Source organism: Gallinula chloropus (genome assembly GCF_964237585.1).
Source record: "Gallinula chloropus genome assembly, contig: HAP1_SCAFFOLD_78, whole genome shotgun sequence".
Taxonomy (NCBI): domain Eukaryota; kingdom Metazoa; phylum Chordata; class Aves; order Gruiformes; family Rallidae; genus Gallinula; species Gallinula chloropus.
In genome coordinates, this window is record NW_028168139.1 from 552,930 (window position 1) to 578,046 (window position 25,117).

Sequence of the window (25,117 nt, forward strand, 5' to 3'; positions counted from 1 at the left end):
TCTCAGCCGCTCACCTTCCTCCTGCGAGAGGCACTGGGGCGCCGGTAGCGCTTCCTGTCAGCGTTCTGCCCTGAGTTCAGCTGAGCCGCGGCACCGGATCGCAGCGAGTCGTGTCAGTGCCCCGCACTGGGCGCCATTGGTGGCGTATTGAAAGGCCCGGACTGCGATCGCGGTGGATCGAAGACACCTTTAATAACAACTGAGCAAGCTTTTATCCCCTCTCCTGGCTGAGGCAGCAGCCTCCAGTCAGGTTTCTGGACTTTTCATTACTACAAGAACCACAACATTCCTATACAAAAGGTTGTCCCAGGGGCGTCCTCCTGTCTGCACCTTCCTTACCGTGACGCACAAATCACATCTCTACACGACCCTCTTTTCTACTTTTTCTCTTGCTTTTGCAGCTTCTCTCCAACGATGGGCATGGGTGCTGCCCTCATGTCCATTACCATGGTCAGGGCCTGGCATGGAGCAGTCTGGCCCCAAGAGCATTGCAAGAGAGGATGCCACTCCCAATTAGGTGCTCTCCAATTAACGCCTGCCAGGGATTTATTGCACCCAGCGTGTGCCCGCGGGCAGGCTGGGCTCTGCAAGGGGCTCCCGGCACCATTGCTGGCCCAGGGCAGCCCCGGCTTCGGAGAGGCGCTCCGGTCACCGGTGGGACAGGGACGTGGGTGGCACCCGGGGGCCCCTCATGCCCGGGCACTGTGCCCCTCCCCGGCCTGACAAGGTCACCCTGGGCAATGCCTGCACCAGGGCCGTGCCGGTGCCCTGACAATGGCCCCTTGTCATGCTGCGCCCGCACCACGCCAGGCGTCAGTGGCGCGGAGGTCGCTGCTGTCACCACCACACCCCAGCGCCTAATGAAAACAACTTTAATGAACCCCGGGTCATTAGCGCGCCGCTCCCCCGGTGTCACAGTTTTGTGTAGCTGGGTGCTAGGGGCTGTAGAAAATGGTTGTTGTGAGGAGCTGCTGGAATTCTCTGTGGCCCCAAAGTGTAAATATTGGGCCAAAGCGCCTCTGTGAATCACATATAGGAGAAAAAAAACCCTGCTGGCAGCTGCATTTTGCCACCAGAGAAGGGAGTGAGGAGATGTAACGAGCTGCGTAGACACGCAGGCTGGGGAGGGTTGGGGAGGAGGCACCCCGGGTGTTGGAGAAAGATGCCCCTGCACCCTGTGGAGAAACCCACTGTGGAGAGGGTGTTTCCCCTCCCCCCCTCCCCACAGAGTCCATGGAAAAGGCCAAGACCCCACCTGTGGCCAGTGGAGAGGCTCCACGCTGGATGGAACAGGTGGAGACGCATAGAAGAAGATGCTGTGACCCTACGTTGGAGCAAGCCTCTGCCAGTACTTGCAGCCCACAGAGATGAGCGAGAGAGAGATTTGCTGGGGGGAGGTTGGTGACCCCATGGAGGACTGGAGAGACATTGGGATTTATTACTGCCTGCCATAGCTGTGATCCACGGCGGGGCAGCTGCTGAACAGGTAAAGCCCTGTGGGAAAGGACTCACATTGGAGAACTTTGTGGAGGACTGTCTGCTGTGGGTGGGACCCCACGGCATTTATTCCACACCCTCCCACTGCTGCACTGTGGGGTCCCACCCACGGCTATTGATGTGCAGCAGGGGCTGGGATGGTTCCTGGCATCAGGTGGAACTGGGTATCCCATGGATTTAAATGGACTGACAGGGGTTTCAGCTCGCCCTGGGGGAGTGCAGGTCCCCATGGGTGGGCTCAGGGGCTGCTTCTCCTCCTCCTTCAGGGTTACACTGCCCAGACAGTCCTGGCACTGCCACCTCGGGCAAACATCCGCTCTGTATCGCTCCATCAGAGGGGCGAGGAGCTCCCGACCGCTCGCAATCAGGGGTGTCATCTCCACTCCGCCTTTGGCCAGCAACAGCAACACCCCGGGACTGGGAGCCAGAGCTCTTGTGTCCACAAGCCACCAGTTTCCAAGTCCCAGTGGCCACGTTCAAACCACCTTTGGGAATGCTCCACCATTGAAGCGGATTCCCAGTTTGCCCGGAACGTGCCGGCACCGCAGGGACCACGGGCGGTGAACCACGATGGGCGACAGCCCCGCTGAGCCCGGGAAGGGGCCTGGGCTGGGGCTGCTTGCTGGTACCAGTGATTCAGTGACATGCAGTAATGCTGAGGGGATGGATATAGATAGAGTTTAACAGACAATTAATTAATAGAATGTCAACTGTTTGTCGTAAAACTTGCTGTCTGGCGTAAATCTTGGTGTTTGCTGTGGTGTGCATGAGTGAGTGACTGTGAAATCAAGTTACTGTAAACTAAGGAAAGGGCCCCAATTTGTAGTCCCGAATCCCTGTGAAGAGATTGGTTGGAACTTGTGGTAGATATTAGATGGAGGTTGAGATCAAAAACTTAATACAGATCTCCAAGAGCAATAAAACTAAGAGAAAGGAATATGTGGGAAATTAAATATTTCCACCGTGTCTAATCTAATTGATCCAAGATGTGGTGAATCGCATGCAAACAGTTCCTGTGAACCATATCCCTTCTTTGTCTCCTATAAAGTTATGAGTCACGTGGTGTAGCAACTTTCTCCCCCTGATGTCCAATAGAGATACAGATAGAAACTCTTGATTAACTAAACGAAACTAATCTTTTTCAGTGCACAGAACTGTATAACTGAACAAAACCAAAACTTTATTACTATGCACAACTATAACAACAATAAAAAAGACACAATAAGAAAAATAATAAAAATAATAATAAGTGCTGACAATACAAAACATTCAATTTTAAAGCGTCGCTCCCACATATCCGCATCAGCTGGAGCAGAAGCCTGGGTCCTCTGCCTAGAATTAAAACAACAGAAAAGGAAAATTTAGATTTTTTCTAAATTATCTGAGCTTGAAGAGACCTTTTAGTCTCAGTAACACCCACCTGTCTGGTTGTTCCGGTGGGTAAAGCCGCACTCGTTCGGAAGGCGATGACAACCTGAAAGTCTAATGGCAAGGGAACAATATACCACTACAGCCATAGCAAGGACGTTGTCCCTACTGCCTGGCTATAGTGCTGTAGAAAGGAACATTTACCACTCGTGGAGTTGTAGGCGCATCCTGTGATTCAGGCAAGGGAATTGGGGTCTCACCCTCACCAGCGCCGGCCACTTTGTACTGCTCTGCTGCTTGACTGCGTGTTCACCTAACTGTGTTTTTGGACACGCGCAGGCGCAGTTTTCCCCCTACGTCCCCACAGAAAGTACTAGAAAGGGAAGGTTCAAACTGTAACCGTCGCAGTCTAATCCTAAAATGATGGGTAACAATCAAAGTGGAGCCTCTAAGAAGAATCCCCTAGGGTGTATGCTAGCCCATTGGAAGGAATTGGTGGGATCAGGAGGCACTGAAAAGAAGAAAACACTTATGAAATATTGTAATCAGTAGTGGCCTTGGGATAAATTAGAAGATGGGGCTCAATGGAACATTAGATTATAACACCTTATTACAATTGATGTTATTTCTAAGAAGAGAAGGAAAATGGGATGAAGTTACATATCTGGATATGTTTTACACCCTCCAAAACCATCCAGAGTGGCAAAGGGAGTGTGGATTAGTCCCACCACAAGATCCTATGGTACTAGCACTCGAGAGGGAGAATAAAAAACACAAAGGTAAACTGAGGGGGTGTTGCTCGACGTGCAGTATAGGGCAGAGGTGTACCAGACCCGATAAAATTTACCAGGTACCAGAACAGGATCTGAACGATATTTTTAAGCCTCCCCCTTGGCTGCAGGAACAGGATGAGGACTCGGATGCAGCTTATACTTCTCAGCAAGTTATAGAGTCTATTTTCCGCACGTCAATCTCACCTCTTTCCGGGGTGTAAACCTGACTCGCACGTTGTAGCGCTGTCCCGGAGTCAGGGTCCCGGCCGAGGGCAGCACCTGGAAGACACAGCGCTTGTTCTTCCACTGCCTCAGCAGCTTTTGTTTAATGTAAAGTGGCAAATACTTGTCCACCTGGGCACAGGAAGGAACCTTGTGAGGTCTCTTTGGGCTGTGAGGACAGACCCTCAAGTTCCCACAGGGCTCTGAGACACCGTCACAGTGCCAAGAGCACCCACATCCAGACCAGATGTGGCCACTACAGCCTAGAACTGGAGGGAAAACCTGTGGGCAGGGCAGGCACACGGGCAGGCACCATACTTGGAGGAGGACGAATGGGTGAAGGTGGCAGAGAAGTGAAGCATCAGCTGCTCCACAAGTCCAGGTGAACCAGCCTTGCTCCATACCCTCCAATCTCCCTCCCACGAGCCGTCCCCACGCGGTGAGGCACCCACAGCGGCAGAAAAGGCACGAGAGGCACAGAAAACCCAACCGAGAAGTTACGTGTCCCGCGTCGTCTCTTCCTCCTTTTCACAATGGGCTCATTCACGGTGATGGAACAGGGGACCTGGAGTTGGTTGTGGAGCTGGATGGTTGCTTCCTGACTCTGTCCACACTGGACAGCAGCAAACTCCAGTCTGTCCCTGGACACGCAGACGGATGGCTCAGCCACACTGGCACGCAGACGGATGGGAAATGTGGGGCCTTCTTCTGCCTAGTGAGGGGCAGAGCATCCAGCTGAAGGTCCAGGCAACATCTGCTGCTGCCCCCAACCTGACAGCTGCCTCAAAAGGCCGTGCTGGCACAGGGAGGTGAGGAAGGATGCAGTACCTTGATGGGCAGGACAACATTCACTTCTCCCACCGGCAGGTTGGCACTCTGCAGGTCAAAGCTCACTTGAAAGGTCTCTGTCTCACAGAAGGGCAGGTTCTTCACGCAGCCCAGATCCACACTAAAACCTTGAATGGGTGAAAATAAAGCAGCTGAGATACACCAGCATCGTGAAATTGGTCACAAGTATGTTCAGACCGTATGGGTGTCCACAGGACTGTCAGGCAGAAGGACCCTTTGTGTCTCCAGAGAAGACAGCCACTCCTTCTCTCTTGTCACCGCTCAAAGAGAAAGGAATTTCACAGCCTGAATTCAAGACCCGCAGGGTAAAACGGAAACCCATCAGCTGAGGAGCACCAGCAATTCCTTCACCAGGCCCCCAGGAAGGATGCGCAGATCTCTCCAAAGAACTTCCAGGGAAGATTCCCCTGTGCTGTGGTGCTGCTTGGAAGACAATTTAGAGGAGACACCTGACCACCCTTCAGACGCAGCAAGTCACCATCTGATGGTCCTCAAGGACCTGTTTTGAAAGCCTGTTTTGACCTCACAGGCTGTTGTCTCAAGAGAGGCTAAAGCAGCACTGTGCCATTACGAACTCTAAACAAAGCACTTCCAAAGCACCAAGGGTCCCATCTGCTCCCAACACAAGCTCATGGAGCGCACAAAGACACTCAGGAGATGCTCCTGGTAGCCAAGAGCAGAAGATGCTGAGAGGTGACCAAGGTGATCAGCCCACGGAGCCCCCGCAATGAAGCGTCAGGGCAGCCCAGGTGGCTGCACACTGCGGGCCAGGAGAGTTCTGGCTGCAGAGCACCGAGCAGGGGGAGGAAGGAAGAGAAAACGATGCAAAAGAGCACTCAAAACCCTTCCCCGTGGCCCCAGCTCATCTGTCAGAGACAGGTCCTTCAAGCCCGCGGGAAGTCTCTCCAGCATGGGTTACCGGTGCCACACAGAGCCCGTCCGTCGGCGCAGAAGGACGTGGGGAGCTGCCCGGGGTTGGTGATCTTCACGACGTGCGTGTGGATGTCACCAAGAACGACGTGGCCAAAGTCCAGGATGTACTCGGGCAGCTCCACTCTGGAAGGAGAAGCAAGGAGAGTCCTTAAGGTGGAGGAGGATGCAAACAAAGCAGGTGCTTCTGTAGTCACTGCTGGAGAAACTCCAGCCCATGAAGCCCAAGGTCTGATCTTCTGCTAAGAAGACTTTGGTACGTCACGGGGCACCCAGGTCCAAGCTTTTATCAGCTACTAACAGGTTCTTAGAATAAAATGAGTTTAAACAGACACTGGGCACAACTCCTCCGCTGTGAAAAGCCACTGGAAAAAAGTCCTCAGGCTGCTCAATGGTAGCACGTCCAAACTGTCAGGACCAACCCCCTTCTCAAGTCCCCAGCTATTCCCAGAGACAAGGAGCTCCCAGGAGCAGGGGCGCACCACTGTGCGCTACCATCAGAGCACAGGGGCCCTACTAACTTGAGAAGCCTCCGACGAGCACACTGGTCAAAGGCAGCGTCCTCTGGGGAACCGGAGGAGAGAGCTTTCTGCTGCTCCAGGGCGTGCTGCTCTATCAGCATGTTCTCCATCTCCATCTGCAGCCCAACGTCCAGCTGAGGAAAACAAAGACAGTGGCTGGTTAGCAAAGGGAAGTTAATCCCACCCTGCTCTTGGTAAGAAGCAGGAAGAAGTCCTTCACTCTGAGGGTGGTGAGACCCTGGCACAGCTTGCCCAAGGAGGTGGTGGAGGCTTCATGCCTGAAGACATTCAAGGATGAAGCTTTGAGCAACCTGATTTACTTAAAGGTGTCCCTACTCGCTGCAGGGGGTAGATGGCCTCTGCATGTCCCTGCCAATACAGTCTATGATGGGGTCCTTCTGTCCAGCTGCTCAGAATCTGCCAGGACCATATCTGAAGGGAGATGAACTCCAGCACCTTCGCCTGCTCAGCCACCCTTATGCAAGCTGATCTGACCAAACAAGTCAAGGACCTGCCAGAGCTCCAACTAGCTGCCTGTCCCCAGCTGCTGCCAGGGCAGCTCAGACAAAAGCTCTCTCCATGAGGGAACCACATCAGCGCTGACAGCTCTTGGAGACACATCTCAGTTGCTTGAGCACAGTCTTCAGGACCTCCCACTCGGGCACTCAGGAAGCTCAGGCACCCACGGGAAGGACTACTACCAGAGGAGCCCCATGTTTGTGGCCAGCCCAGGGGAGCCAGCTGCAAGGGGGACAAGTGACACAGGGAGAGGGTGGCCCCTGCCAAACAGGGCAGCAGCCGGTCTCACCACAGTGCCAGAGTCGTCCATGGGTGGCTCGCTGGCCGTGGCCTCCCCGACAACCACCGCGTCGTCTCTCTGGCTGCCTCCTCCAAGCTTTTCTTTTGCCTCTTTGAGGATGTGCTCATAGTTCTCATTTCCTGAAGGAAGAAAACAGCCACAAATAGAAGTGTGGGCGCAGCGGCGTCCCCGTTAAAGCTGGGAAGCTCCACACCCCCAGTGTTGGCCCTTCCCACAAACACATTCCTCCAGCAACGCATGGAAAGAGGATGCTGCTTTTCTTCTATGTTCTCTCCCACCCATCTTCCTCCACACAAGGGAGCATCTCATCCCCCCCACCCCTGCCCAAATCCCTGCCAGCCCACATTACAGCTTTCCCCAACACTGCTTTCTAGCTGTCCCCTTTATCCAGGCCACCAACAGATGACACTGGCCAGGATGGCTCTCTGGAGCAAAGCCCATGTGCTTCTAGAAAGCAACCAGAAGAACAACAGCCCTGAAACCTCCAGGCTTGGTGGAGGTGGGTGTGAGCTGCCCTATGAGCATGACGACACAGGGGGACAGAAAAAGACCCCCAGGGGACCTCCCCGAGGAGCAGTCAGACAGTGCTCACCTTTGATTCTCCTCGGAAGGTCCAAATAAATCCTGGGAAAATTCCCCTCTCCTTTCAGCCTGATCTCTTCTGGCTCCAGGTGACCCACTTGGATCTGGAAGGTCCGGCAGAAGACTCCAGGCACTCCCGGCAGGTGATAGACAGTGAGCACTTGCTCTCTGCCAGGTCCAATGTAACCCTGGAGGTGTGGAAGAAGAGGAGGGGAATTCAACCAGAGGGCTTGGCAGAGGGGTGGCTCAGACCACCGGTAAGCTGAGATGAGAAGGCACCTTGCAGGTTCTCACACAACACATCGCCTTCCAGCTTCCCTGCATCCAAAAGCTCAAGTCTCCTACACAGGGCTGTGGTTTGTCCTCCTGCCAACACTGCCCACCCTCTGCCAGACCCAAGCAGCAAAGAAAAGCCCTTCTGCCAGCTGCTGTGGAGGAGGAGCGGCGTGCCCAAACTCTCAGCAGGGCCAGCAGCTCCTGTCACGGCACTGCAGTGGCTCCCAGGCTGGTGTCCAAGAGCCTGACTTCTTACTCATGAGCCCAACCAACAGCTCCTGCCTGGGTGGTTACACCGAGGGTACATGGCACGATCTAGACTCACAGTGACCTGCAAACTTACACCCCTGGAAAAGCAGAGGCAGAGGCTCGGACGAGCTCCAGGGATGAAGGGGTTCCCCACAAATCCCCTCCTCACTGGGCTCCTAGAGAAGAGCTGTCTGAGCCTGGAGTTGGGCTCATGCCAAGCAGGTTGAGAGCCAATACAAACAGGTGGCAACACTGCTCAGGGGAAGGGCACAGACACAGCTCTTCTCAGCTCACTGGGCTGGACCTTCAGCTCCCTGCTCGCCCCCCCACGCTGCAGGGAGAAGCTGCTGAGCAGGACACATCCTGCCTCTTGGTCCCCGGAGCCCCGGACTCCAGCTCCCAACACGGCATCTGCAAAAGCAAGTCCTGCCAAGCTGCTTGCACAGCAGCAACTGCCCAGGGCCAAGCAGAGCCGTGTCCTCTGGAGCAGTGAAACCCCTGGAGACTGGCACGAGGACATATGAAAGCCATTTGGCCTCCTCTTCCCATTGCCAGGAGGGACACGGATAGGAATGCTGCTTCAGCTGAGGGATCCAGGCAGAACCCAGGCACTGGGACAGGGGATGCTACGAGCTGGAGGAGCGAGGGGCCGGCGCGAGTTCCGACACAGGAGCTGCGTGCCCAAGAGAGGGACTATTTACATCCTTAGTGCTGACAGGAGGCAGGCAGGGACCTGGAGGAAGTCCTGTCCCACCACCCAACCCTGAGGGGAAGGAGACGCTCAGGAGACCTTGCACCATCCTGCTCCAGTGCCGCTACCAGCACAACTTCACCTGGTACAACTAGGACTCTGCTTGCCCAACCTTTTGTTCCTCCCCTATAACCCCCTCCTGGGCAGCCTGATGTGGAGCCAGCGTCAACCCCTCGTGCTACTCACGGTGCTGGGCAGGACCAGGGGCACGCCAGGCTGAGGACTGTCCGTGGTGGCCATGCTGGGGCTCAGCACCACGTAGGTGAATCCCATCTTCCCGCTGTTCCGCAGGGTGACCTCTGATTTGGTGACTTCGGTAAACAGCTGGAGAGAAGACAGAGGGGCGGGAAACTGAGGACACACATCTGGATGTTGGCAATCTCCTCCTGCTGACACTGGGATGAGAGCCGATGGACACAACACAAGAGAGAGGCAGAGGAAGAGGGACGGGCACCTGACTCTCCCAGGCCAACCTGAGGAACCCACGCAGGGATTTATGGCAGCGCGCAGAGGTGCAGCAACCACCACAAAAAGCTCAGTAATAAACTGGGGGATGCCCCACTGCTGGAAACATCTGGTCAGGCTGGATGAGGCTCTGAGCAGCCTGACCTAGTGGAAGATGTCCCTGCTCAGTGAAGGTGGACAAGATGACCTCTAAGGTCCCTTCCAACCCAAACTGTTCTAGGATTTTAAGATACAAGTCCTCAGCACTTTAAGGCGTCATCTGACAGCCAGCTGAAACACAAAGGAGGACCATGGCTCCCACCAGGAAGCTTCTTCTGTTACCAGCCCCCTTGAGCTGGGGGTGCTCAGTGGTCTGGACAGCAACCCTTAACTAGTGCCAAGGACCTTCTTGGCCGAGCCCCTATTCAGTCTCTAATCCATCTCCAGTGAGCTTAGTTCCCTCGGACTTCCCCCGCTTCTCGGATTGATGGAGCCCTGGATGGAGCCCTGGATGGAGCAGAGCCTCTGCAAAGGCTCCAAGGAAATTCAGGACAGATCAAGGCAACTGCCCCATCCAGCATGGCCAGCCCACCGTGCTCTCAGTCACCATCCCTTGACCCACTTGTAGGGCATCACTTGTCTTTACGAGGCAGCCACGTACTTGCTGGGATGCCTGGATTCTGCTGGCACTGACAGAGAGGCACTAAGGAGGCATTTCAGAAGGAAAGGGATTTGCAGAGCTTCCAGGGACAGCAAACCAAGGACACGGGGCAAGATGTACAGGGCCAACAGCTGGCAATGTTGGGGGGGCTGACTGAAAAGAGGTAAAATGGGGATTGTTCTGGGACATTCTCTCACACGGTGACTGAAGCCCACAGTAACATTGTTCCTGGTTCCTTTTGTTGGTCTATGGAGAGCACTGAAAGAGACCATCTCCTTGGACCCCAGGATCCGGGAGCGGATCTGCAGATGGATGTCTCAGGGCACAACTCCCTGGAGATCACCGCCTGCCCTGGGAGCCAGAGTTCATTGAAGAGGAGGGATTCCCAGCTTCAGGAAGGGCAATGGAGATGACCATTAAAACCAGCTTGGACACAGGACCTGTCGCCCCAAAGCTGCACCTCCAAGCCAAACAACCAAAGAAGCCAGTGAGAGTCCTGGACCTCGGTGGGCAGCCACCTGCCAGGGATGGTCTCAAGGATTCCTGCCAAGAGAAGTGCCTGGTACCTGCAGCCCGCAGTCCATCTCCGTGCTGTCCAGGAGGTAGTGGATGAGCGAGGCCTCCCCACGCAGCGCAACCTCATAGGTCGGGCCTCCCTCCACGCGGCACAGCACCGTGACGCGGGCAATGATGTCTGCATGGCCAGAGAAGGTGACCCTGACCCGCTCGCTCTCGCCCGGCTGCAGCACGCCGTACAGCGGCAGGATGTGGAAAACCTGGAGGAAGGGGAAGAGACACTGAGACATCAGGTGTGGAAATGGGTGCAGGAGAGGAGGGAGCCACTGCTTGCAGCAAAGGACAGACGTGGCTGGAGGGCCTCTTCCTCAAACCCAGTCTCATCCTGCAGCCACCCTGCCTAAAAGTGGAAAGACCATGGGGAAAATCTTCTCCCATACTCAGTAATGAATGCGTAAGCTGGGGGAGGCAACGCTGGTGGGAGGTGTAGAAAATCACCTACCTCTGTTTCCAGGGTGTCATCTGCATCTGGTGGCTGTGGGACAGAATCCCCCACCCCTGCCAGGGCTTCAAGTGGTTCCTCCACACTCCCATTCCCGAGGATGCTCTCTGAAGGTGCTGGGCACTCCAGCTGAGCTCCCTCCTCCTTTGGTGGTTTGGCTTTTGTGAAAGAATTTGGTGTTGGAGGAGTTAACCTGGAAAATAACAAAGCTTTGATGGTGGAGCTGCAGTGGGAAGGAGGGAGGGCAGCAGGAGCAGCTCCTTGGCAGGATCCGGCACCAAGGTGGGAGCTCAGCAGCTCCATAAGTGGGTCAGAGCAGGTCAATGCTTGGGAACGATGCCGGTATAGCGGCAGTGCCGGCAGCCGGGTGCAAGGAGCAGCAGATGGGGACAGGGGTGAACACCTCACCAGGGTGGGGAGCGTGGCAGCAAAGGGAGACACACACGAACCCTGCAACAAGCCCAGACTGGAGGGCAAAGGGACAGAGCCAGGCAGCCATGGGCTGGTACAGACCCAGCAGCACCCTCCCAAAAGCACCTGCCACCCCAGACCATGCCTTCCCCACCTGCAGAGCCACGGCAAGAAGTTCTGTGGCTCAGCCAGACATAGATGAAGAACATCTCCCCAAGAGTGACCCACAGCCGCGGGTCGGTACGAGCAAGCAGCGACGCTGGTGGCTTTTTGTACGTGTAACAAGGCAGGATGGAGCCAGAGCTGGAATGGAGCCGGGGCTGGGGTGGGTTGGAGCCTCCAGCCTGCTGTGCCTCAACTGGACAGAGCCCAGCACTGCACGGGACACCCAGGTACCTCAGCTGCCTTCGGGCAGCCTGACTTCTTCTGGGTGAGAAGGGAGGTGCCTGTGCCAATGGGACACACGCACCGGGAGTGCCTGGAAACTCTCCAGCCACACACCGGTCTGACCACCATTCTGTCCATCTCACCGTCACCAGCCCTGACGGTTGATTCCCTCCATGTCACACCCAGTTAGTTTCATCTGATAATTTACAATACCAACAGTGCTTAACGTGGACCAGAAAAATAGATCTGACATGCTGCCCTTCTGCCGGGCTCTTAGTGAGCAATGTGAGGTGTTAATAGCTTGGAGACCGTCTTCATTTCCAGCTCTGCCACAAGGATCACATGGTGTCTCCTGAGGGACCCTGAGAGAGCACATTACCGCTTAATTAACATGCGGAGCAGAAGAGGGAGCTGTCCTAAATGGCCGCAGCGCTAACGAGCCAGCAAAGGGGCAATGCCAAACCCTTTGGAGCAGAGGATCCTGCCAGAAGGACACTCACGACCCTCAAGGCAACAGAGCTGGGTGACTCGGCATCTGCTGGAAGAACCAGCACCTGCGGGCTTGCGTCCAGCAGAGCCAATTGTTCTAGGACTCGGAAGAGCTGCCCCTCAATGGGTAACTTCGCTCCGTTTCCCGGGGCTGTATGGAAAAACCATTGGCTGCTGCAATTAAACTGCCCAGAGTCAACTTCTGACCTATGCAAGAGAGGCCACAGCGGGAAGAACCGCTCGAAAACGCCTTTAGAGATGCGCTACAGCACAACTGAGAGATTGCTCTTGGGCTTGGAAAGCACAGGCCAGTACTGGGTGGCCCTGGTGCCAAGGGACGTGGGGACAAGTCCTCCTACTGACACCTACTGCTGCACCCAAAGCCGCAGCAGAACCCACCGGAACACACAACACACAACGAGCGCCGGAACACACACAACAGCCGCTGTGTGAATGCCATGGGCAGCTGAACACATGAGAACTCAGTTCAAGGTGGCGCTTGCCTCGAGCCGTGGAAATCCCCACCTCAAGCTGTGGAAAAGCCCCACTCCCTGGGCACCTTCCCTGCCTGAAGCTGGGAGGTGCTTTTTCCACAAGGGAAAGTGAAAGGGATTTGTCGGATGCTACACAAACCATCTCAGGCTTTGCAAAGGACAAACGGGACAGCGGACGAAGAGCTTCAAGGAGAGGTACACGTACCTCAGGTGCCTTGTGGAGTCGTCCATCAGGAACAGCCAGTGGTACTGGACGGGCAGCGGGCTGCAGTTGGTCATCTGGATGTGGCGCTCGTGTTCAGTGTCATTCAAGACGCAGCCAAAGTCCAAGGTTGTGGTCTGGATATGGAGATTTGGGAAGAAGACTTCTCCCCGAATGGTGACTTGCTCCTCGTGAGGGTGCTCAGGAAACTGTATCTTCAGAGTTTTCTCTGCTTCCCAACTATTCCAACCCTCTTCAAAAGCAGGGTTAAACCCGATGGAGAGATTAAGTTCCTTCCCGGTCCCCAGCTTTATGGGCTGCAAGAAGATGACGAGTATTAACCACTGGTGTGATGAAGTTCCGCGGTCTGGTGGCACAAAACGCCTCAGTGTTCAAAGTGCAACCCCAACGTGGGCTTCTTGCTTCAGCCTTCGTTTTCTTTACAACGTGCCCCTGACCGTGCAGCACAACTTTCTTCTCTGAGACTCTCAGGCTCACCCCCTTGTGCTCTGCACCCATAATGCAAGAGGGAAATAAATCCTGGCGTGCCCTGACTCTAGAGGAACCCCTTTGTCTTCACACTCAACATGAGCCCTAGGGCACTGTGCCCTCAGCCTGGAGAGGGCTCATCACCTGCATGGCAACGGTGGCCATGCTTCCAACATGTCTCTAGCAGAGCCCATGTCTGACACCTCCCACTGCCAGCAGCGCAGGTGACAAGCGCCTCGGCCTTCCCAAGGGCAGAGCTGCCCCCAAAGAGAGCAAGCAGCTCTTCAGGTCACCCAAGGAGGGCTTCCAAGAGACACCTTCACCTCACGGTTGGCCCACACCTAGGTTCCTGCTCCGAGTTGTCTTAGAGCCAGGAGGTATTTCCCCATTTGAGGTGGTCTTTTCTCTCCTTTTCAAACCTGATGCTGTTCATGCCAACTGACTGCCAATTCAAAGGAATAACCACCTCTCCTGGAGGGCTTCCCAACGGAAACGCACCCCCACCCCCCTCCCTCTTCAAACCCCACCAGCGGGAAGGTCTGGGGCTGCTCACCTGGTCTGGCAGGGGCTGCTGGGACGCACTGCAGACCCAGAAGGGTTGCTCTACCATCAGGACGATGCTGAGCGGCAGGGAGGAGGTGTTTTTTAAAGAGAGAGGCTTGTACTGAAGGCTCAGGACATCGCTGGGTTGCTAAAGACAAGGGGAAAAAACAGGGAGGGGGGTGCCTCACCGCCCTTCGGTGAAGTTAAGCAGTCCCATCTCTAAAAACACGGTCGCTTTGCTCACAGACCACCTCACGGGGGGGGTTGGGGGGTGAGGAGGGCGCTTGGCATCGCTCGGCCACAGCGACCTGCTCTCCCGCCCCAGTCCCTACACAGGAGGATGGCTGTGAGAGGCCCATGCTGTTCTTGTGGGTCCCACACACCTGGCCATGGGCTCAGCAGCTCGATTCTGCCTCCAGCTCAACACAGGCAAAATAGAGCTGGAGAGATGGACCCAACCCCACAGGGGAGAAATGATGATCTCAGTGTTGATGGCAATAGCTTGGTCCTGCTCAAACCAATGGCAAAGCCCTGAGGACTTGGAGAAGATGTTTAACTTCCTTCCCTGAAGGCCATCACACCCCTCCGTGGGCTTTCAGTCCTCAGCCATGCTACTAAACACCAGGACCCAACCCAGAGACCTACCTTCTCCACCCGGAAAGACATTGCTCTGGGCGACACTTGCAGGGTGGGAGCAATGAACTCGCACGTGACAGCCACTTGCATTATCCGTCTCTTCCCAAACTGGTTCCCCACGATGGCATGACACAGCAGCCGCTCCTTCACTACCTGTGGGCAAGAGTCACACGTCACCCACCAAGTGCCAGCAGGGAGCCCAGAAAACACCATGGAATTTGCAAGCCGTGGACACAGAAGGAATTTGATAGCCTGGATAAACCCATGCCATGGGATCTTGGCCATCAACCCTCCACAACTATTACACTGCCATAAAGCTACAGTCACTGGTCTCCTTGCTAGTCCTCTCTTCATGCTCCATCCTACTTATTCTGCTCTCCCAAAATCCTTAGTGCTACACCCCAACGTCCACAAAAGGCACCCACAAAGTCAGGTGGAACTGGAATAATCCCCCCCCTCCCGCAAACTGTTATCGCCACGATGTGCCCTGCTGCTCAGCATGATCATCATGCTGAAAAACATCATCTAGGTCCAAGCCGCTGCCATGGGCAGGGACACCCTCCCTAGACCAGGCAGGCCAAAGCCCCATCCAACCTGGCCTTGAACCCTGCCAGGGATCCAGGGGCTTACACAGCCTTGCTGGGTAACCCATTCCCTTGATTTCTCATGGTTCTACTTCCCCAGGTTCCTCCCCCTCCACTCTTCACAAGAATCACAAGAATCTCAAGGTTGGAAGAGACCTTTGAAGATCATCGAGTCCAACCATTCCCATCCTATGCTAAACCATATCCCTAAGTACCTCATCTACCCTTTTTTTGAACACATCCAGGGATGGTGACTCAACCACCTCCCTGGGCAGCCTGTTGCAGGCCCTGACAACTCTTTCAGTAAAAAATTTTTTTCTAATATCCAATCTAAACCTGCCCTGGCACAGCTTCATGTCATTTCCCCTTGTTCTATCTTCTGTCACCTGGCTGAAGAGACCATCGCACACCTCTCTACAACCTCCCTTCAGGTAGTTGTAGGTGGTGATAAGGTCTCCCCTCAGCCTCCTCTTCTCCAGGCTAAACATCCCCAGCTCCCTCAGCCGTTCCTCGTATGATTTGCCCTCCAGCCCCTTCACTAGCCTGGTTGCCCTTCTCTGCACTCTTCCCCCTCTGGTACAGCTCCACAAGCCAACTCCTCTCGGGAGCCTACAGCCTTCACAACTCTTGGGTTGTACGTGCACCGCAGGGAGTTGGGCTTCTGACCAACCTCAAGAGTACCAACTTCTCAAGACCCAAAGCTACATCTGCTCCCCATGCTCTTGCCTCACAGGTGCCCTTCACAGGGCTTCCCAGTGCCCTTCTCAAGATTTCCAAGCAAGACACCCTCTCCAATGCCCTAAGCATTTTAGTTTCTTTCTTGGACCTTTTTCTCCACCTCAGCAAAACCTCGGGACTCACAACTGCACGGGGACAGTCCCACCGCAACCAACTGAGCCGGGAATCACATCTTGGAGCCTCCGCCGAGGCAACCCTTTCAAAACACCTTTCAAAACACAGCAGGAGCTTCATGCAGATTTATTCCACCTTCGCCTAAACATCTGTGCCCAGTGAGCCTGGAGCAAGGGAATGCGCCCCAGGCTTAGCTGGCAGCTCCTCTGCAGAGCTTCCCCTGGAAAGAAGGGGCCAGGAAGAAGACGACACAGCGATCCCGCTGAGCTACCCCCGCTCTGAGCTGCCATCCAAGGGCGCTGCCGGACCTGACCGCCCTTGGGACACGGGGCCGGCCGAGAGCCTGGGGTGAGCTGTTCTGGGAATACTGATACAAGTGGAACTGTCACTTCTAATGATCCCTGGGAGCAGCTTCCCCCATGGAGAACATCACTCCCACCATTCTGGCTGCTGCGCTGGGCTCGTTTTTCTCCTCCAGGACTGGGCTCTAAGCAAGCCCTCTGCCCATGTTTGTCTGCAGAGGGAAAATAACGCTGCTCCCAGACGCTCCCCTCCCTTCCCAGGGCCTTTGTTTTACTCCCTGCTTCCCCCAGAGAAATTACCTCGCGGTTTCTCAATCCACTCCCTGCCTCTGCTCCTAGGCTAAGCCTAACTTATTTTCTCTGCCCTTCCTTCCCTGTAACCCACTGTTTGCCCCTGTTCCTTCAGCCCCTATTTTGGTATGGGCAAGTTGCCTTGATGGTAGCTATAGAAACACCCCAAAAAAACCCCTTGGGAACTGATGGTGGCCAGCAAGGAGTGCAACTGGTGCTGACATGGTCACTCGGGGCGTTGAGATATTTTCTTGAAAGCACTTGTTCATATTCCCAGGGAGAAGTCAAGGGGCTGCAGGAGAAGCCCCAGTGGAGGTGATGCGATGGGGAAAGCTCAGCACCCGGGGGGGAACCTCACCTGAGGAGTGCTGGAGGAGCCTTCCAGAGTCATCTCCATAGTCTGGCCTGGCATCAGCTCCACTGTCAGGGGTTGAAGCTTAAACACGGGACTGGCAGGTCTGGAGGTCTTGGAGGAACCTTTGCCCTTGGTTTGGGTGGCAGGGAGACAATCACGACGGGGAGATGGGGGGGAACCTTCCATTCTCCAATAGAGCTGATGGATGCGTCGTCCTGCGTTCGTTATCTTGAAGCGGTAACAACAGGGACGTAGGCTAGAAGAGAAGCAGAGATGGAAAATGGCTCAGGAACTGCCTCTTCCCAGCACCCACCTGGCTTCAGTGCCCCGCTGGCCTTATCTGACCACTCACCCAGCAACAAATCCACCTCCAAAACCACTGACCCAGCTCAAAGTTACACCAAGAGCCAGACCCTGGTTGCCCCTAAGTTTATCAGCATCCAGCAGCCGGTCTGTTTGCGCAGACCAACCCACCCAACCTCAGGAGACTTCTCCTCCATTCAGGGCCGGTCCTGCAGCCACCATGGCTGCTCCGTGCTGTGGCAGCTGGCAGAAGAGACAGCAAGGAAAACAGGCAGGAGAAGGGAGGAAAGAGTATCTACATCTGATAGAGAGCAGCCTGGCAGGGGACAGGAGAGAGACAGCAAGCTCAGAGATGATACAGGGCAAAGACAAATTCTGCTGCTCCTCCCGGACTCCCTGGGGCAGAAGGGAAACCGAACAGCGCTGGTAACTTAGCCAAGGAGTTGCTAACAAGCTACTGCCAAGGTTCTCTGCCGCTGCCAGACGATACTCCACAGCCAGTGAAGAAGCCAGCAAGGCTACTGCAAAAAGTACTGTGTACTGTGTTTCTACTTGTAATGTCACGTTTCCCTGCTGGAGGCTTCTGGAACCTGCTGTTTTCTTCCAAATCTTAACTCCATCAAGCCAGAAAATACATGGATTCTGACCCAGGGCAAGTCGGGAAACATTTCCCAACTGGTGTCTGGCTCAGTGGCTTTCTGAGGGAATCGAACAACTTGAAAACCGCCCAGAAAACATTTCTAAAGGAGTTCCTGGGGCTTCAGTGGCACCGAGCCAGAACTTGGAGTGCTGGAGGAGAACCGGCCCCAAGGATTTCAGCAGAACTCCTCCTTGCTGGGCCCACAGTAGAGCCCGGAGCAGACAGATAACTTACCTGAAGTGGGGGCCCAAGTTGAGCTCCGGAGCAAGTGGTTTGTCCGTGACGATGGTGGTGCCAATGCCGAAAGCCCGGATCAGGACGTTGTAGCTGTGGCTGTTCTCTATGGACACGATCACCTTGTCCTTGAATTGTTCAATGTCATCCAAGTTTGCTATGACAGTCACAGCCACCTTGGTCTCGGGGGGGATCACTCCTTTACTGGGCTCAATCCTGCAGCGCGAGCGTTTGCCAGCCTGTAAGACACGGCAGACGCTAAGTGAGCACGGACACCACGGACCCTGCTCTCTTCTGGGGTGCAGGAGAAAGGACTAAAGACATGAGGGTAAATCCATAAAGGCTTCGTTTCCCTAAATCCAAGCATCTGGAAACAGCAACTATGCTGGAGCTTGTATTGCACCCTCCTTTAACAGACCCACTTCTTTAACCCTGTTTTGCCCAGCCCAAGGGATGCTCATCCTTGGGAGAAGCTTTATTCCCCTCCAGCCTCCCCTAGGGAGAGCACACCAAGGCAAGCTGCATCTCTCCTGGCTTCCCCACAGACGGGTTTGCACAAAGGCTCAAGGCCAGGACTGCTCAAACCCCACTGCAGCAGCCATGCAGCCGGGGGATATGGCCGAGAGCCTGAAGGATAAACTCTGCCAAACGGGTTGAGCAAAATCCTGATGCCCAAAGTCTTCTTTCCCCAAGAGTTGGGCAGTGCTTCCCAACAGCCCCCCCAGGACTGAAGCACTCCGTTCCCACTGATCATCAGCCGCAGTGAGGTGCCCTGGCACTCTCTGCTTCGGGAAATCCAGCTCTGAATGTTTACAGAGGGGCAGTGAAGAAACAAGCAGGAAGAAACCTGCCAGCTGTGCCCTGTGGGCACGGCCCCAGCTTCCTCTCTCTTCCTCTTGTTTTTTCCAGATTGCCCTTTACAGATGGGGCGATCAGGGCACTGGACCCCCCAGTCCTTCTAAAGTCACATTCACAGGGAGCAAGCTGGCAGCAGAGCAATGGTCTCCATCACCAGGAGGAGCTTGAAACAGACGCAGAGAGAGCAGGGAGATGATCAGGAAAACCGTGCTCCTTTCAGGAGAAAAAGGCTACGGGCTTCTCTTCATCTCAGAGCTCCAAATACACAGCTCAGAGCAAAACACCTCCCACAATGTAAAGCCAGAACTTGTGAAAAGGACCTGGCATCAATTTCTGCTCAACCATCCAGGAAAACTCCCTGCCTCCCTGAGGGGTCCCCCAGTGCTGGGCTTCTCTTGCTGCGCTGCGGTGGAATACCTTGCTGCTCTCTCAGATAGCGACATGGAAACATCACGTGCAAAAATCAAGTCCCAGGCTGCTATGGAGCCATCATTTCTGTTGGGAAATATCCCCACAGATACTTACCACCTCTGCCCGGAAGGACGCAGGGATAACACTCTGGTTGGAGAGGTAGAGAGTGCGAGAAGCGTCCGCCAGAACTTGGATATCGCCAAAATCGATCTTGCTGGGATACACGTGGACAACTGGTCCCTCTCCAACGGCCTTCAAGCTGATGTCCTGTCCAGGTAGGGAAGATTAAAAAAACAAAGGCAAGGGAAAGTTTAAAGAAGAGATGGCTCTCAGGGCACCCCTAGACTGGAGGGTGATTACGGCTGTCGGTCGTTTGAGGTGTTGTAACACTGATGCAGAAGGCCTGGAGCAAGTGTGGGATCTACAGTGATCCCATCAGGAAGCCACAGGCCCCTGTTACTGGGGGATAAAGAAAACCAGCTCCCCACACTTGTATTTTCCCCCTTGCTCAGCTCTCCTTCCTCTACCCCATGCCTGCTCCTGCCCCTTTTCTTGCTCCCGCTCCTTTTCCCGCTGGATCTTGCCCCAAACTGTCCTCTAGGACTTCCAGACAGCCACACTTGGCCGGTAACTTCTTCCGCATCCCCCACAAAGCTGCCCCCTGAAAACCAGCGCGAGCCCCCAGCAAAGCAGGCTCTTGGCAGCAGAGATCACGTCCGTTGGCTGCCTCTCGGTGCTGCCTCTGGGCACTCCCAGTACTACAGGAACAAGAGATTCATTATTCATTCTGTCCCTCAAGCAGGATTGCTTTTCTCTCCAGAGCCTGAGACCCTCCAAGTTTTCTTCTTGTAAAGGCCATGGTAGGAGGAGGAAGACGGGTTCCTGTGCTGAGCCACCTTCTCACAGCGCTAAAAACCAGGGAACTTCATCTGCTCTGGTTGGACTTCACCAGTTCCGAATCATAGAACGGTCTGGCTTGGAAGGGACCTCAAGGACCAGAGAGCTCCAACACCCTGCCACAGGCAGGGCCAACAACCTCCATGCCTGGAGCTACACAAGGTTGCCCAGGGCCCCATCCAACACTCCCTTGAACACTCCCAAGGATGGGGCACCCACCCCTTCTCTGGGCAGCTCCTTCCAGGCCCTCACCACTCTCTCTGGAAAGAACTTCCCCCGATATCTCATCTAACCCTTCCCTCATTCAGTTTCACTCCATCCCCCTTGTCCTGCCAGTGTCTGCCCTTTGGAACAGCTGATTCCCTCCTGTTCCTCTGCTCCCTTCAGGGACAGGAAGGCTGCAATGAGGTCCCCTCAAAGCCTTCTCTTCTCCAGGCTGAACAAGCCCAGCTCCTAAGAACACTTCAACCTTTCAACAGAACCCGAACACACAGAACTCCCAGCACTGACAATCGCTGTGCGATTCACCGGAGGACACGGAGTGGGATTTAACCTCAGGACAAACCAGCCTCTGTGATGGAAAACCTTTAACGATGGCCCACTCGAGGAAAAGGCACTGACAGCTGTCAGAATCACTAGTCCAGTTCAGGCAGAAGGAGCAGCGTCTGTAAACACTCATCTCTTGACAGCACACTGTGCAAGAGCCAAAAAACCCCCAACAAGCCACGTACCAAGGCTGGTACCTCAAAAATAGGAAGCTAAAGCTGTGTGATGATAGATGTTTCATCGCTCCGGGAGGAGGGAGGTAGGGAGAGCTGAGGTCTTACTGATGCTTGCCCAGAGCTGCCAGGAAGAAGGAGCTGGAGGGAAGAGCTGTGTCTCACCAGCTGCCTTGGCTTCCCGGTAGCAGTGGGGTGGAAGCAGCAAAGGCAGGGCAGAGCCCTCTGGAGGTGGACACAATAACATCTGGCAGATGCTCAGGCTAGCTGGTTTTAACGAGGGAACGTGCACTAACACAATGAATCCTCACCAAGGAGAAGGCTTATTAAAAAGCCAACGAAACTCTTCATCTGCTGTCTTCTTCAAGGGGGAAAGAAAAACCCTGTTCAACAGCGTGACGGGCAATGTGACACCCGTGAAAGGCGACAGGAGTTTTGCTCTGGGTAATACTGCTGCACGTACAAACCCCAGCACCACTCTGGCTTTGCTTCTGGGTACCATAACATCACGGTAGATCCTTTAGGAAAGAAGAGCATCTGTCCCTGGCAGACAGCCGTGGTCCAAGTGACCACCAGTAACCCCAGGTCTGGGTTTTACCAGCTCCTTCCCACAGAGGATGACAGAATACACCACACCAAAGCTGGCACGCAGCCGCTGCAAACCCAACACCAAGCGACAGACACCCAGAGGGACTCAACGCAACGCAAGGTGCGGCCGCAGACTCGGTATCCGCGCTGACGGGGTGACTTCAGAGCCAGCTCGCGCTCTGCTCCATCGTGACGCACTGCAGCCATTCCCCCGGGGTCAGGCTGACGTCACAGGATCCCTATGGGGAGGATTTGCCACCAGTGCAGCATGTGCAAGTTGATGCTCTGCTAGCCCAGAAAACTTCAGATGAATCCACTACTGTGCTTAGGCTATAGGAAACAGGGAGAATGCCGCCCCATGGCTAGAAACTCCCATCCCTGAGCTCAGTACACCCAGGGAAGCCTCTACCGGCGCTCGCGGCAAGGGAGCGTAAATGCTGCATGTTAAAGACCGACTTCACGGGCTTGTGGAGCCACTCAACCCCCTGCCAGGGAGAGCTGGGATCCTCCAGCTGAAGCACAAGGAAAATGAAGATGACGTTCACTTCCAAAGGCAAATACTTTAGGCAAGGTGAAGCTTTGAACCCAGAAGCTGTTAGCTCAAGGAGAAAAGATTTGCAAGGAACCTGCAGTTAAACGGCAGGCTGGTTCTAGAGGGCAGAAATCCCCCTTTTCCAGGGAAACACCCCGTCTATGCCCAAGCAACTGGTTTGTCCCACTTCAGGCTTGCCTGTCTCTCCTACCAGCACAGCCACAAAGGCCAGGCTTGAGATGTTTCCTGGCATCCAGGGATTGAGCAGCATTGTTTCCATCTGTTTTAATGACAGTTTCAATCCCCAGCCTGCTTTCAAAAGGCCAGCCTCCCTTTTGGGTACAGAAAGCTTAAGGTTCCTGTAGCATCCTACTTCATGCTCAGAGAGATGGCAAGACATCCTGAAACAGCCGCTTCCAAAGTTAATATCATTCTAAACTTAAATTTAATTAACTACATTTGTTCTAGATTTCAGCTAGATGAAGCCAGGACACTACACAAGGCATTCTCCTGCCTACATCTTGCTGTCACTGCTGCTGCTGTGCATGCCTGAACGCTAACAGCATCTTTCAGGAGGCTCCAGAAACATCGTCAGGAATGCTTCACCATTTCCAAGCCTGTGCTGGAAAAAGGAAGAGTCCCTGCCTTGCAGATGCCAGGGGTGTGGAGATGCACAGGGCTTTACGCAGATAAGACAGATACTTCTCGACGTGATGGGCCAAGCTCTCAGCGTGGTTTCTCACACAGGCTGTCCCAGTGCCCTCCTGAACAAAAGTTCCTGCTCTGAAGCAGCAGCTCCTGCTCACCTAATCACGCAGCAGAGTCTCAGCTCCAGGGACCATGCTGAGTTGCAGACTGCGCTCGTTATCCTGTCTCCCCTATCTATAATGATGTGCCACATCGGACTCTCAGACTGTCACCTGCCCAAGAAGTCCCACCAGCCTTCCTCTCCTCTAGACCTTGGCTGTTGCTTGTACCACGAACCCCTTTCCTTGTCCACCCTGGCTGCGTACTGCAGCCCCGGGAAGGATCCCTGGAATTAGGAACCTCGAGGACTCACCAATGGGGATTTCTTGTTCCCAAGCACAGCGAGCACAGCAGAAGCAGACTGATGTCCCAACTTCTGGGCTTCCAGCACCAACGGGACCCTGACAGTGCTGTAAGGCTTGATGATCCCAGAGAACACGGGGCTGCAGTACAGCACAGCATCACCCTGCTTGTGCTTCTGTAAGAGACAGAATCAAACCCAAATTCAGAGTGACCTCCGAAGAAACCTGCACTCCTTAACATCTACCATTGGAACCCAGCTAGGAGAGCGGGATGGGCTTTGAATCCCAAGGGGGTCCAAAAGCTGCTGCACCCACAGGCATACACACCCATGCCAGCAGCCTCCTCACAGCAGCTTTTCAACACCCTGCATAAAATCAACCTAAAGACTAGAATACAAACCTCTTCCCAAAGTCTATATGCGGGGGGGGGGGGGGGGGTGGTGCGGTTCTTCTACACCCAAAGGTTTGCTGAAAACAAGAACCCATCTGAATATAAACCAGCAAGGTCTTACCCCACCCCTTTGTTATTATTTTTCATCCCCTTAATAAACCCCTGGATAACTCTTGAGGGCAGATGCGATGCCAAACCTGAGGAAGGAGCCTGTAGCAGGCTGGAACGCGGCTCTTGTTCACCAGGGTCAGCGGCCGCTCGTACTGGAAGTTTAGGAAGCACCGGCCAAATGTCACAGTGGGGTCCCGCACTTCCAGCTCAGGAGCGATGCATCTAGGCAAAGAGATGTCCCAAAGGGAATTAGAGATACTGAGAGAACGTAGAATTTGTTTCCTCCTTGAATAGGGCACAGAGGAGCGGAACACATTTGTCACTGTCAGACAGACATGTATTACCCCGACAGCAATAAATCACCTTCAGCTTCCTGTATTCCCTTTGATTCCCACAGCAAGCCCTGAGCTCTGGAGGAACCTTCCCACCAAGGATTGGTGCAGTATGGCCCAGTATCTCAGCAGAAACTACTCCCTCCTCTCCAGAAAAGGGGCCTGAAGAGCCTCAACTGCTTGCTGTGGCGATGGAAGGTCCGAGCCAGCCCCTGCCTTATGCAGTGGGTGGTTGTTAAAAATAAAATCACAGCCCAGACACTGACCAGACGGCGGAAAAGCACCAGTGAGCTGCATCCTACTGGTAATGACACCAACACCCACAGCACAGCGGGATCCAGCCTGGCTGCAGCAGGGATGACTTCCAGCTTAAGTGTGAGAACATTCATGCTCAAAAGGACCAGAGGGAAGCAGCAAAACCTGAGCTCTCCTCAGCATCAAGGACTCTGTTTCTCCTTCGGAAGATCTTGCTGTTATTTTTCCTGCACCAGTCCTGCCCTAAGCCCCTTCCCCATTAGCACGTGCCTTTGTTAAGCCAGACAGACACCAGGCTGCTCCCCACATCCCAAAGGAACACTGTGCTTTGGTGGCAACACAGACACAGTTCCCCCACTGACTGCTTGCAGGAAGGAGGAGAGAGACAGCCCTTTGGAAGTCTGTTACACCTCACCCACCAAAGAAATAGGTCTATAATTAATCTAATTAATATAATTAGGAAAAGGCTGGGGGCTGTGCCTGTCTGGTGAGCACAGATGCTCCTCAACACTGGCTGCTTTCAAAGCCCTGCTTAACGAGCTCATTAAGTAATACTTCTCGTTTGGAGCTGGCCTTTGTGTGAGGGGAGGAGAGACGATGCACCAGGAGAGAGGACACGCCGCAAAGGAAAGCGCCGATACCTGGCTGTGAGGAGCAGCCCCAGCACCTCCTTGCCGACACCGTCCACATCCACCACCAGCGCTAGCTTGTACTTCTTCACGGTGTTGGAGCACAGGGTGACCTGGTGACAGAGAAGACCGTCAAAGACCTTCACCACCCCCAAAAACTATCGTTCCGTGT

At 54.5% G+C, this 25,117-nt stretch overlaps 2 protein-coding genes and 2 long non-coding RNA genes across 4 annotated transcripts; all 4 read right to left on the bottom strand.

The window, feature by feature from the left end:
* Positions 1 to 3,842: 3,842 nt before the first annotated feature.
* On the bottom strand, positions 3,843 to 4,735 carry LOC311204773. Its single transcript, XR_014618113.1, has 3 exons — positions 4,689 to 4,735; positions 4,351 to 4,572; positions 3,843 to 3,917 (listed from the first exon to the last, which is right to left on the bottom strand). It is a non-coding gene; the product is annotated as an uncharacterized lncRNA (long non-coding RNA).
* An 858-nt stretch (positions 4,736 to 5,593) lies between these two features.
* LOC311204780 (hydrocephalus-inducing protein-like) lies at positions 5,594 to 9,078 on the bottom strand (the record flags this gene model as incomplete). Its single annotated transcript, XM_084281139.1, has 5 exons — positions 5,594 to 5,765; positions 6,161 to 6,294; positions 6,969 to 7,099; positions 7,573 to 7,750; positions 9,025 to 9,078. The coding sequence occupies 5 exons, from the start codon at positions 9,076 to 9,078 to the stop codon at positions 5,594 to 5,596; spliced, it is 669 nt and encodes a 222-aa protein (XP_084137265.1).
* A 4,061-nt stretch (positions 9,079 to 13,139) lies between these two features.
* LOC311204783 lies at positions 13,140 to 14,724 on the bottom strand. The gene is made up of 3 exons (XR_014618115.1): positions 14,622 to 14,724; positions 13,987 to 14,124; positions 13,140 to 13,261 (listed from the first exon to the last, which is right to left on the bottom strand). It is a non-coding gene; the product is annotated as an uncharacterized lncRNA (long non-coding RNA).
* A 2,251-nt stretch (positions 14,725 to 16,975) lies between these two features.
* On the bottom strand, positions 16,976 to 24,450 carry LOC311204781 (hydrocephalus-inducing protein-like; the record flags this gene model as incomplete). Its single annotated transcript, XM_084281140.1, has 5 exons — positions 16,976 to 17,252; positions 18,174 to 18,412; positions 19,557 to 19,709; positions 23,239 to 23,403; positions 24,328 to 24,450. 5 exons carry the CDS (start codon positions 24,448 to 24,450, stop codon positions 16,976 to 16,978), a joined length of 957 nt encoding a protein of 318 aa, XP_084137266.1.
* Positions 24,451 to 25,117: the final 667 nt, after the last annotated feature.